This window comes from Nyctibius grandis, chromosome 6 (assembly GCF_013368605.1).
Source record: "Nyctibius grandis isolate bNycGra1 chromosome 6, bNycGra1.pri, whole genome shotgun sequence".
NCBI classification, from domain to species: domain Eukaryota; kingdom Metazoa; phylum Chordata; class Aves; order Nyctibiiformes; family Nyctibiidae; genus Nyctibius; species Nyctibius grandis.
In genome coordinates, this window is record NC_090663.1 from 54,301,393 (window position 1) to 54,315,058 (window position 13,666).

The 13,666-nt window shown below is 42.4% G+C and overlaps 1 protein-coding gene across 1 annotated transcript in view; it reads left to right on the forward strand.

Annotated features, from left to right (window-relative positions):
* The window catches only part of MMRN1 (multimerin 1), a 49,455-nt gene that overhangs the window by 8,904 nt on the left and 26,885 nt on the right, over window positions 1-13,666 (forward strand). Inside the window, exons 2-3 of the mRNA XM_068403669.1 lie at window positions 11,338-11,457; window positions 13,483-13,583. Coding sequence (XP_068259770.1) covers window positions 11,338-11,457; window positions 13,483-13,583 — 221 coding nt within the window. The remainder of the gene's footprint in view (window positions 1-11,337; window positions 11,458-13,482; window positions 13,584-13,666) is intronic.

Genomic DNA, 13,666 nt, shown 5'->3' on the forward strand with positions numbered 1-13,666 from the left:
ATCCCTACTAATGTCTCTTCACTCTACTGCATAGATTAGGATTATTGTAACAAACTGGACACAGTGTTAGGATTTACCTCCCAGCCACTGCAAACATTCAATTCTTTGCAGCATTTCATTTAAGGTACACCAGAAACACCTGCTCAAGTCTGCACAGAAAATATGCATTCTTACAAATCTGAACATAATTAACATTTTAGAAAACTGACACTAATTCCTAGAATAGATGTGGCAAGGAAAAGAACAGCAGCAAGGTGTCCCCATATGTTTTCCAAAGGCATTATCTGTGTTGCCAGTTAGAGAATGCAAGTGTTTCAAAAGACAATATTTCTGCCAAATCCATAAGCATCTATTCTGTATTACACTCTTGGTAAGTGACACCATAGGTCATGAGGAAAAGCCTGGGAAAAAAAATCACCCCAATTTTCATGGACTTTGGCTCAGACCCTTTTTGTTCAAAAGCTCCCCAAGAAATCAGTCAGTGACAGCGTAAAGATACAGCTCTGCATGAGTAAGTGGCAAACCAGCTACAAAGCAACTGACAAGGCATTTAACCATTTAATGAAGCTAAATAAGAAAAGAGAAGCTGTCCAAAACAACACTATAAACAGGTTAAAGAACAACATTCACCTCTGGGATTGGGGTGGATCTTGTTTTTCAGCATTTTCAATTTGTCACTTATAAAGTGACTTTTTTTTGGTCAGTATTTCTCAAAGTGGAGAAGCCACTACTGACATACTGCAACCTCCTTTTATGTAGATTAGAAAAGGACTAACAAACCAATGAAAACCAGTACCACTGAAGGTCATCTGAGAAGCAGTGACAGTAAACTAGACCAGAAGTAGTTGAATGAATCTTGTACTCTGGGTCAATTTGATGACGGAAAACAAATTTATATTCCAGAGGGAAAAATGCAGAATTAAGACCCTTTTAAAGAGCAGTTTGTCTGGGTTTTCAAATGTGTTTTACTGGATGATTCTCAAAGCAGTCTAATGGATATCTTCTCAAAAGTCTGAATTCTATCTTTGGGAAAGTTTGATTATTTTGAAGGGCTCTGAACATAGAGAGGGAGATGAAGTCTAAAAGAGCTGATCTGGTTCACAACAAGACAAATTTTTAAATGTCAAAATAGATCGGCGAAGCACTAGGTAAGTGGAAATTGTCAATTAATTTTTGCAGCACAAGGTAGGACACACAATTGGTAACAACAGTAAATAAAAACTTGGATGAGACAAAGAGGCTGTTCACAGTCCAAGGCTTCAGCACTGTACATACAAAAAAAGGAAATGAATGATGAGAGTAGAATTTGTGTTTTGTAATAGGCAGGACAAAATGTCAGGACCCTGAATCCTGAAAAAAAATCGTTAAACCAATGGTGTGATTGCCCCCATCTGATACTTCAGTGTCAACAAGTCAGCTGTTCCTCAGGCTTAAAAACATATCCTATAACATATTTTACCATCATATACTATATTATATTGCATATTAAATGCACTTTTCAGAGGCTGTCCAGGTTTTCCATTCCAATCAGCATGTAAAACAGATTTCCCAATTCAATTTATTTAAGGTCAGTCCCTAGTGAGTACTGATTTTTTATTGCAGCTGCAATTAGTATATTCATACATTTCAGAACAAAGGAAGCTGAGTAGTGAACCTAAAAATATTAAACAATTTTGATTCAGGTTTGTAATTTCTGTTTGCAGTAGATCTTATAATTTCAAAATATGTCTGATGTTCTTATAAAGGTAGAGAATTTATCACTTGTGTCGAAAAGGTGAGAGGTCTCTGTAGTCACCTAGTGGAGTTCAAAGGAAGCTGCTGAAACCAAAACCTGGTCTCCCATGCAATAGCAAAAAAACCCTGTCAGAGTTCTTTCTATCCCTATAATCTAAGTGTTTACATTATGTCAATCAACATTATCTCTCCTCACCCAAACTTGGCAGGATGCTTAAAGCAAACTGAAAATATATCACAGCAATGTACTTTTATACAACCTAAATTCAGGGTTGGTACCCTGATCCTTGTACAAGTGTCTTTCAGACTGGGAAAGTTCCTAGCTTAAAAAAGGAATAGAAAAAATGGATTTCTTCCACACCGTGCCATTATATGTTTTTATATATGAATGCACTTAACCTCCTGTATTCAGAAGAACAACCATATCACCCAAAGGAGATAGATATATCAGCAAAGATCACAGGTTCACAGAACCATAGGATCATTCAGGTTGGAAGGGACTTTGGGAGGTCTCTAGTCTGACCTCCTGCTCACAGCAGGGCCAGGTGTGAGATCAGACCAGGTTGTTTGGGGCTTGATCCAGTCAGGTACTGAACTCCACACTCTGGGCTGGTGATTGCACAACCTCAGTGGGCCCTGCTCCCATGCCTGGGTGCCCTCATGGGGAACAAGTTTCTCATACTCAGTCTGAACCTCTCTTGGTTCAATCTGGGCCTGTTGTCTCTTGTCCGCCTGCCATATACTTCTGGGAAGAGCCTAGATCCAGCTTCTAAATAGACTCCCTGTAAGGGTTGGGGGGGGGGCTGCTCTTAGGTGACCTCAAAGCCCTCCCTTCCCCAGCCTGAACAAGCCCCTCTCCCTCAGCCTCTCCTCGCAAGGCATATACCGGCTCCAGTAGCATCTTCCTACATCCCCTTTGCCGAAGTGTAAAGGACAATACAAAATGAAAGCAGGTGTAGAACTGAGATTAGTATTTCAAAAACTATTCTGAGAAATACCAATAAACTGCATACAATCTCAATGAGGCACAACCACCAAGCCGCGCATGGACTTTAACAACAGCTCCAGCTCTGGGTCCTTTTGTGTTCCCTCAGCAGCACAATAATCTCATTTTCATGATTCAGTGATGTTCAGCTGTGCTGATTCAATAGCATTTCTATTAAAAGCTAGGTAATCTAATTTACTCGCCGATAAAAATAACTCATTTTCAGATACAACATGAAAGGGTCAGAACAAATTCTCTACCCGTTGTGGCCCGGTTGCCACCGGTGTTCCTGTTGTGTGGCTTTAGGATCACTTACAAGGATCTGTGCTTACAAGCAAATGGAAGCGATCGTGTACAGGTATACGTGGTACTCGGTAGCTGGTGGTTTTTCTGAGGGTTGGTTTGGTTTTTTTCTTCGCAATGTACCCAAAGAACAGTTTGCAGTGGAGATGTACTGTGGAAGGGCGGTCTCATAAACTTCCACTCACCCTCTCACCCTAAGGAAATGATAATTTTTTGATGTTACTGTAAATTCTGCTTCGTTTTTCAGCAACATCAGGTATCACAGTGTCAAGAGGACTGGTCCAAAGCCTGCTGAAGTTAAATGGAAATATTTCCATCGAGTGCGAATGTATTCGGAACAATTTTGTCGTACACCAGATAACTTCACCAACAAGCGGTCACAGCACTCCTTCTTTGGAGTTAAACAAATCTATGTTCTTCCTCTGCTGCCCTCCTTCCCGCAGGCCCTCTGCTCTCCACAATCATCCCCTGGGAGCTCAGCACAAGGCGGCGGGGCTGGTGCCGCTGAGCCGTACGAAGGGAGGAAGCTCCGCTGCGGGCTGTAACCGAACTGACACGGCCACGGCGCCCGCCTAGCCCGGCCCGGCCCCCTCAGCAGCCGTGAGCGGGGTGTGGGGGCGGACAGCGGCGCGCAGCGACAGCCGGCTTCACCGGCACCGGCCGCTTCCCGCCTCTGCGGGCCACGGCCGCCACCTGCCGGCCCTGCCCGGCAGCGCCGCGCACCGCCCTGCCGCGCACCGCCCTGCCGCGCACCGCCCCGCCTCACGCCGCCCCGCCTCACGCCGCCCCGCCGCTCCCCGCCGCCGCCTCATGGCCCCCGGTGCTACCCCACGGCACAGCCGGTAGCCGGCTGCGCTTTAGGGCGAGGGGAAGCCTCAGCCAGGCGCCAACTTGCCGGCGGCAGCAGGCAGATGGCGGTGACTCCCGCACGGCGGTGGCAGCCCGCGGGGGGCCTCCCGCCGCCTCTCCGGGTGGGGACGGGCGGCTCAGGCGGGGCACTCAGGCTGGCGCCAACGAAGTGATAAAGCAGAGCGTAAACTCCGCTAATTGTGGATTAGACGAGGGTTTTAAGAGTGCTGGCAACACGCCAGGGAAGCAATGATGGCTTTTAGGGCTCATGAGGGTTGTCAGGCACATGCCCTGTGCATCAGGAGCCAGGGATGTACATAAGAGCATGTGCTTATACAGCTGCTTCAAACCAAGGGGGGCATTTTTCATCATATAAAGTCAAATCCAGCTTCAGAAATCTGCACAGTAAATTAAGTAAACCGTATTGGCTGCTTATGAAAGCCTGAACAAGAATAAGTAAATAATCTGCTGGAGGGTAGGAAGGCCCTACAGAGGGATCTGGACAGGTTAGATAGATGGGCTGAGACCAACGGCATGAGGTTCAACAAGAACAAGTGTCGGGTCTTACACTTCGGCCACAACAACCCCATGCAGCTCTACAGGCTGGGGGAAGAGTGGTTAGAAAGCAGCCCGGCGGAAAGAGACCTGGGGGTGCTGATCGACAGCCGGCTAAACATGAGCCAGCAGTGTGCCCAGGTGGCCCAGAAGGCCAATGGCATCCTGGCCTCTATTAGGAATAGTGTAGCCAGCCGGTCTAGGGAAGTGATCGTCCCTCTGTACTCGGCACTGGTGAGGCCGCATCTTGAGTACTGTGTTCAGTTCTGGGCCCCACACTTCAAGAAAGATGTTGAGGTGTTGGAGCGAGTCCAGAGGAGGGCGACCAAGCTGGTGAAGGGTCTGGAGGGTCTGACCTACGAGGAACGGCTGAGGGAGCTGGGGTTGTTTAGCCTGGAGAAGAGGAGGCTCCGAGGTGACCTTATTGCAGTCTACAACTACCTGAAGGGAGGTTGTAGTGAAGTGGGAGTCGGCCTCTTCTCCCAGGCAACTAGCGATAGGACAAGAGGACACAGCCTCAAGCTTCGACAGGGGAGGTTCAGGTTGGACATAAGGAAGAATTTCTTTACAGAAAGGGTTATTAGACATTGGAATGGGCTGCCCAGGGAGGTGGTGGAGTCACCATCTCTGGATGTGTTTAAGAAAAGACTGGACATGGCACTTAGTGCCATGGTCTAGTTGACAGGGTGGTGTCAGGGCAACGGTTGGACTCGATGATCCCTGAGGTCTCTTCCAGCCTGGTTGATTCTGTGATTCTGTGAACTACTGCTGAGACATTACCTACTATTGTCTCAGGGCAGGTTTCCATCAGCCACGTGGTTTCATTATGCAGACAGGGAGGTTGCTTTTAGCTGGGCATCACATCCCTTTGAAGTTGCAAGGTGTTGCCCAGTAATTCACAGCATATATATGCCTTCATATCATGAGGCTGATGTAAATTACTGAGGAAGAGTCAGCTGAACACAGGGAAATGCTATAGTGATTTGTCTTATACTCTCAGAAATAAGCTTTTTTTCCAGCTGAGGGAAACACATGTATTATTGGCACATAGTCATGTAGACAGGGCACTGGGCTTCTTGCCATGGACACACTGCGGGCAGTCCTTGCCCTGAAACGACTTCTGTTTCACAGTTTTCTCCAGGCTGCATCCTTTCTATTTTCAGGCCAATTGTGGAAATGAAGAAAGGCTTCACGGGAATGTTTTCTGTGTGGAAAAAGAAACAGGACTGGTATAAGCAGAAGAGAAGAAAACGCTTCTGAGAGGGTATTAATGTAAGATCTGAATAAGCTCTACAGGACATGTAGGATCCCGAAAGCTAAAGTCAAGATTAAAGGCACTGTCTATGTCCCACTAAAACCCTGCCAGTGTAGGTGCTTTGCTCCAGCCGTGTGGGCAGGCTCCATGGCCCATCAGCTACACAGAACTTTGAATTTGCAAGGGCCATAAAACCCAGAGGACCAACGGCCATAAAACCCAGCCTGCCAAGGCTATAGTGTAGACATGCTTATTGGTTGCAACAGAAACAAATGCTGCTCTTTGTACTACGGCCTACTTCTCAGATAGGGTCAAACTGCACTCAATGAAGAGTTGGAGTAGCAGTATTTTGATTCGAGCTGGAAATACTGCTGCAAATATCACAAGCAAAGAGACTATTTCAAAGGCCTGAGGACTCAGAGGTACTCTCCCACACCTTGCTACCAGTGGGGTTTCCTGGTCAACAGATGCAAGAGGAGGATGAAATCTCTCACATGGGCTCTGTGCCAGTCAGGGACTTGCACCGCTCTACAGGCTGGATTTGTATTGTATGTTGCAAGGATTTTGTTTTGTTTTTAAATACAGCTTTCCTGATTGAAATCAGGCTCAATGCAAAAGAAACGCCAGGATCCTGCAGCTCTCAACAAAACCTGCATGTTAGAAGCCTGTGTTGTTGATCTGGAATATATTATTCCATGGAGGGTAAAGAGGATTTTCAGGTTTAAAGTCCTGTTATGCAAATCAGTTGTCTTCTGTTCTGCCTTTGCATTAACACAGGCTGTCATAGTTCTTCCGCCACGCTTCATCTTCTATTTCCAAATCTACATTTTTTCAGACAATTTGATTTCAAAATTGTATTTACATTCTTAACATCTCTTAATGAGCTTATTTTATTGGTAGCGTAAACCTAATTATGAGTCACACCAGGGGCTCTTTTGCTGTGAATATTTCCTCCAGTTTAGCCTGATCAAAGATTGCTGGGCCATGTGAGAACCACAGCTTCAGACACTGCATTCATGTAGCTTAAGAATGAGTTAAGTATTTTAAATAGAAACAATCTGCTAAAGTTGAGTTAAATTTATGGTAGAGACCAGAGACTGAGTTCAGACTATCTTTGAAAACCAAGCACAGTCCTAAACTGATACATTTGGGATGTATTGTACCACTTTTTCCTTTGGAGGGCATCTCCAAATGGGCAAGTTCCAATAGCTGTTACCTTGAAGCTAGCCACCCTCAGTAATAATGATAATTAGTGGATTTACATTATGAATTTTAAAAAGTAGATTTTTTTTTTAACTGTAGTCTGTATTCCAGGGCTTTCATGTGTTTTACAATGTTTTTTTTTATGCCTATTTTCATTGTTTTATCTTTTCATTGATCACATTTGCTCAGATGTAAAATGGAATCCAATTACCAAAAATTTTACCCCAACCGTATGCACTGCAGAAAATGTCAGCACTGACAACACTGCTGTATGTCTTCGGCTTAATCCCTTTCTCTGGTGAGCGGTCAGGTCTGCATGCAAGGGTAGAGCACAGGCTAGGGAGCCATGAGCTCAAGTCCTGACCTCACCGCTGGCTCATTGTAGCCGAGATTTTAAAGTCTGGCTCCTATATTTGGGTTCTTGATTTGCAGAGGTGGTAAGCTTAACACCCAGCTGCCGAAGGTGTTAGCTCTTCGTGCCTCACTTTCCAGACAGCTAATGTGCAAAGTAAGAGGTGTGGTACTGCATAACTGCTTGAGGTGGTGTTATCACTTCAGATGTCTTCTGATCTGTCTTTATATGCTATCAGTTAATTACTGACAGTTATTCAGGAATTTAGATGTTTACATTCTTTATACCAAGTTTAAATCATAAGCAAACCACCATGCTTAGTCAGAGCTCCTCCTGAATAGACCACTGTCAGCCTGGCCCAGTATCACTTTTTGCATCTGTTAAGAAATGTTTAGTGTCCCATTCATATGCTGAGAGATTTTTCTTTTTTTTAATCTCTCTGCTGCACTTTAGAGAAAAAGTATGGTTTTTACTCTTGGGTATGAATGTGTAGAATCCTCACTAGAGGAGCCCACACATGGAAGAGACCTCGTGCCTGTAGTGAGAAAGGAGCTCTGTGGCAGGGCTGTGGGAAAGCTAACAAGCTTTGATAACCCTGAGCAACCTCACCTGAAACCTACACCCACACTCATGGGCCAGGGGCTCCATTTAAGCTCAGGCTTGAGCCTGTTCTACTTATAAAGGTGCTTGTTTTCTTGGACCTGACTTGTTACCTAGCCTCTGCCTGGTACTTACTGGGCTGCAAATTGACCTGTTCCTGTTACCCTGCTGCTGCTTGTCTATCTCTAGTGCTATGGTACTTCATGCTGCTGGTGAGGTCAGTGCCTAATTTCTGTCATCACCCCCCTCACCTTCTGTTAGTGAGAAGCCTTGCTCTTGCTGCTCCCCAATGCTCAGCAAGGAAGCTCCATGGAAGAGCTGTCCTCCTGGTTGTGCTTATAAGGGAGCACAGTGCCTTGCCATGTACTGAATGCTTGGTAAGATGGGGTGCCTGTCCTTCCTTGCTGCTGCTGGGGTGTGCTGGAAGGGATAGAGCTACAAGCTCGCTCTCTCTGGCTAACTGTTGGCAAAGTTTAACTGCAAATATCATTATTATTTAGTTACTACTGCTAGTCTCTGTGTGGATTGTAAAGGACCCATATGCCCTAACCACAGAGGTAGTGTAAGTAACTTCATGATCCCTCTGTAAAACAAGTCTCCTTTTGATTCTGCCAATTTTATGTGTTTCAAACTTGCATAGAGTTGCTCCTGGCTTCCACAGAGGTAGTGAGAAGAGTACCTAATCTTTAAGCTTATGCTTGAGAGCTGCATTTAATTTTTAGCAAATATTTATTCATGGGTTCTCTAATTTATACACACAGATAAAAGCATATAGCTAGAGGAGACAGAACATAAAGGAAGCATCAAACAAAGGCACAGCGTTTTTACACCCAATTAAAAAGAAAATTGTCCTAATGAAAACTCTCAAGGAAGTGGAGAATAAGTGAGCAAAATCAGATCAAAGAGACACAATAAAAACCCATTTTATATGAAATACATTATTTATCAATTAAACAGTATGTGTTGTGTGAGTGAGCACCACAATATGACACTGGCAGCAGAAATACTGAGAGATTCTGTCTGTTGGACTTCCTTAGCATCTTACTTCCTAGCTTATCCTGCTGTTTTCTCAGGAATAATTTTCCAAATAAAGCACTACTGAATTTAATGAGAGTGCACTGGTAGGATCTCAGTAGACAAAAGCAATTACTTAAGGATAGACGCTGATACTGTTTTGTGTTTTGTGCCATTGTTCTTGTTTGAAGCAGTGTAAATCTGTACTAATGCCACTTAAGTAAGTGGAACTAATCTAGTCTTAATTGTATTTTGATTTCCACTGTAAGGAGCCCATAGCAAGACACTGATTTCAGGGGTAAATATATATTTCCTTACTGGATTATGAAACACTAACAGAACTGCTACAACTGGAAGTAAATGTTAGCAGGAAAACATGACCCAGGAAGACAAGTTCTCATACACAAATACTGGTATGGAAGTACTTGCAAGTTCACCAGCCCTACAACTGAAACAATGTCTTGTCACTAACTTTCCAAGTCAAAAATGAAATATGTTTCAGCATGGACAGGGGAATAAGGGACCCTGAGAAAGGCTGTACTAAGTTAGAGAAGGTGGGGGCAGGGGCAGGAAAGATCACTACAAGACCAAACAGACATTTGTTCCACCAGCAGAAATGCAATACTACTTTCTTCAGGATGCCTTCCAATCTGCAGCTGGGGGACTTCCTGAGACAGAGGCTATAGCTACAACTTTATGTTTAAAAAAAAAAAACCAAAACAAACGAACAACACCCTAATGGCATGTTCTTTCATGAAATCATTTAACTGCTTTTTAAAACCCATTTTCCCTTCCCAAACCTGGCACAGTCTATGTTTGTGCAAACACCACCCTGGCCCCCCGCTTTTTTTTTTATTAAGTTTAAACTTGTTTTGTTTTGATGCCTCTTTGTCATAACACTACCAACTGAATAATGAATGCCATGACTTCCCACCCCTCCCGCTCTTCATCTTCCATTTGTATCTTTCTTTTCACCTCTCTTTGGGATGTAGGAACTAACCTGAATTCTGTGTTCAAATTGTGGGCTAACCATAAACTCATGTGCAGGAAGAAGGAGTTGATGTAGTGAAACAGTGGTGACGTCTGTTCTCTAGTCCTTCCCTAGTAATTTAATGTATTTGATCCACAAGTTTAGCTAATGCAAAATACTAAATTGGCATATTCAAAGAGCTAATCACAATGACTCAAAGATCTCTTTCCTGATGATAGTTAATTTAGGTAGTCATATTATCTGTATAAGGGTGTCTTAATTGTGCTTGACTCTGCATTACAGGACCCTTTTCTGACACTTAATTAGTTGGAAATTCAGTATCTTGAGATTTCTGCAATTCTTCAAGATCAGCTTTAGGTTTATTACACAAAGTGGTTTTGTTTAGCTTTGTATAACTCTGTAATCTCCCTATTCACTTACTTTCCCACTCATTAATGGATGTCTATTACAGAATCATGTGGAATTCTCCTGATAAAATGTTTCTTGAGAAAGCTAACTAGTCTTTCACCTCTTTGATTTAGATCCTGTTACAGATTAATAAGGTATTATACTCTTACTATGTGATAGATTCCTTTTTTCCCCCCTCTAATAGCTTTTGGTGAGTGACCTTGCCAAAAGCCTCTGAAAATCACCCCTTTATCTACCTGCTTCTGATTCAAAGAATGCCAATAGATTTCTAAGCCGTGATTTCGCTGTACAAATCTGTCCTGAGCCATTATTCAGTTTATAATTTCTACTTAATTCTGTTCTTTACTGTAGCTTTTACCAAGTCACGTGTTTTCAAAACCTGATTTAACGGTTTTTCGTTTCTTGCAACCTCCTTAGAATCCTTTTTAAAAAAAACAAACCTGGCCTTGCGCTTGCCAGCTTCTGTGTCCTGTACTGCAGCGATCAGCAGTTTGAGCATTTCATGTGTGACTTCTTTTTGTGAGTGGGTAGCCAGTGGCGCAGGCAAGCATGCAGCTATGTCACGTTATTGCTGTGTGGCTTTGACCTCAAAGTGCTCTGCAAAACACAGTCTATACGTACTCACAGTATTGCTGAGGAAAGGGAGAAAGAGTAGAAATCTTTATCCATAAAGTGAAAGATACGGATGGTTAAAAACCTTATTAAACAATCCTTTGATAAAAAGTTTCTATAATCTGAAACACAGGTGTATTTTAAGGCCTGTTATTACTGCAGTCTGGAAGAGCTTCTTTGTACTTGGTGCTCCACAAACTTTTACAAAGAAAAATTTAGATTTGCAATATAAATATATGTAAAGATGGAGAAATGACTGTCTGTTTTCTTTGTTGTTAATGAGTAGCTGAAGCACAAAGAGTAAGTAATTGCCCAAGACTACACTGGCAGTCTGATAGAAACCAAACTTAATTTTCATAACTTAGTTGTATCCCTTAATTATGGGTTTAAACTTTCCCCTTTAAGTATCATATATCATCATATTGTGAAAAACATTATTTGTACTTTTAATTATATTTACCTTCCGTCTCTTACAGGAACTGGTGTGCTTATGTTCATACCAGACTCTTACCTACAGTGGTAGTGGATAACCTGGAAACCTTCTCATCAGGCAGAGCAAAGCCTTGCACTTGGCCTATTGGATCCTGTGCTCAGAGGTGTGTAGAAATAGGAAGAAAGAGTACTTGCAAGTACTTTAATTATCACCAGTTGCAAAATTAATACAACCATGACTTTAGAAATGAAAATGAAAACAGGAGGGAGCAGAACAGCATGTTTCCAAGTCTCATCTTAACATGTCCCTATAGCAAGTCTAACAGCTCATGACTTGGCATGCCTTCACTCTGGCACCCTCTGATCAGTTCAGTGTCTTCAAGTAAACCCACTACCTGCTCCCCTCTTCCGAGTACTGCAAGGAAAGGTGCACATGTACAAAGCTTTAAAGCACATGTGGGGAAGAAAATTCTTTCTGTGCAGTTTTCCAAGCTTGTCCTTTGTTGGAGCAAAAGGCTTCCCCTGAGAGGCATCAATATTTTTGTTATTATCCTTCTGCTGGGTGCTTATTTCTGGCACAGCTTTGGTCGGGCTGTTTTGAGAATTGTCCTCTAGGTGGTATGGCAGAACATGCTCAAAGCTTTGAGGTGAAACTGGGAATAGAGTATGGTTGGGATTTGGTGACTCTGAAATATAGTAGATTGTATTGCAAAACTGTGGAATGGGCCCTGTGGTTGAAATGTTGCCCTTTTTTTTTTTTTTCCTAATTCAATCTAGAAAATTCACAGTAACTCTGATTTCTTTTTTGTAGGAAAATTAGCTCCTTGTGCTGCTCCTGTAAATAAGTCTCTACTGTATACATTTCTGAGGGTTGTCTACATGGAGAATTATTTTTGAAATAACTATTCCTGATTAACTCCTTTCATGGACACTTCATTTTTATGAGTGCTTTCAGGAATGGATTATGCTAATGCAGAATAAGGTAGTTTTATCATAAAATAAGACCATCCATGCAGCAAAATAACTGAGAACTCTCTTGATTTCAGTTCACCTTAATCTTTATTGAGTTCTTAATGCTGAAAAAGCCATTTCTCAGAGGCAAAGCTGTTTGAGGACACATACAAAGCTCCTGTCAGCTGCTACAAATTTTATTATAGATAATATTACCTCCCTTGTGAAGGGGTGACAAGATTAACTACAGTGTAAAACAAGGTGGTGTTTTGTAGTTCATTGGGAGGATTTTTTTGGTCTGACAGACTTCAAACTTGTCCCCCTTTTTGGAATGATTTGGACAGGGATTGTGTGTCCAAAACAGTTCTGTATCCATTTTATCATTTTATTCTCTGAGATTTGAGGTGTTCTTCATGTTAGTGTTCAGCAACTAACAGAACTGTGCAATATTCTTTTTATTCAAACTTTATATTTAACATATGAAAAGAGGCAGCTAGCCTTGCTGTAGTTAGTTTCTTCTATATGCTCTGCTGCGTCGTGTTCATTCTAAACCGACTTGACTTAAGAAAGCTAAAAGAAGTGATGGGGTAGCCAGGATATACAGAATGTGTTGGGACACAGAAACAAAAATGCTGCTGCCTCTACAGTTACATACTGTAACAGTAATAACTGAGGCATCACAATTCCATAGACATACCCTCCTTACGTCGACTTCCAGAGTGGAAATTTTCACACTTTATGGGATTAATGTTTGAATAATCTTGTTTAAAATAATCAGAATGGAAGGCTTCCAGTGGGCACTAAATGTGAACTGATGTGGTATACATTCATTGTGAATGCTTTTTTTCACTGATTTCAAAGAAAACAGTATTTCACAATTGTATTTTTGGCTTACTTTGTCCAGTTTAGTAGATATTAATTGTAGTATCTTCCATAAAGGTTAGCAGTATTTGACTCCTGAATAAGATATTCAGGTAAGAAGTCTGACAGCACTAAATAGACATCAGTCAGGTTCCTTTAAAATCCATGCAGATGATCTGAAGGCTGCAATATTAAAACCATGATTGCTATTGAAACACCAAACCCTAGTTGGGCTTCACTTTTCAGTTTCAAGCAGTTAAGGAAAGGATACATTTGACATGTAAGATAACATAATGTAGTTATACGGGTATCCTACAACTCCTGTTTGGTCAACCTAAAATAGCTTTAAAATGCTCTTGTTTTTGCATCGGTCCCAGGCGACAAACACACCAGCCTACAGAATCAAACACAAAAATAGTAACATCGCTGGAGTGGAAGTGCTGTCCTGGGTACAGTGGGCAAAACTGCCACCCCAAAGGTGAGCAGAGATGTGAGGATTTGAAACTGTTCACTTCAACAAAAGAAAGCAATGAAATCTGATTTGCAAGCAAATGGCTCTGC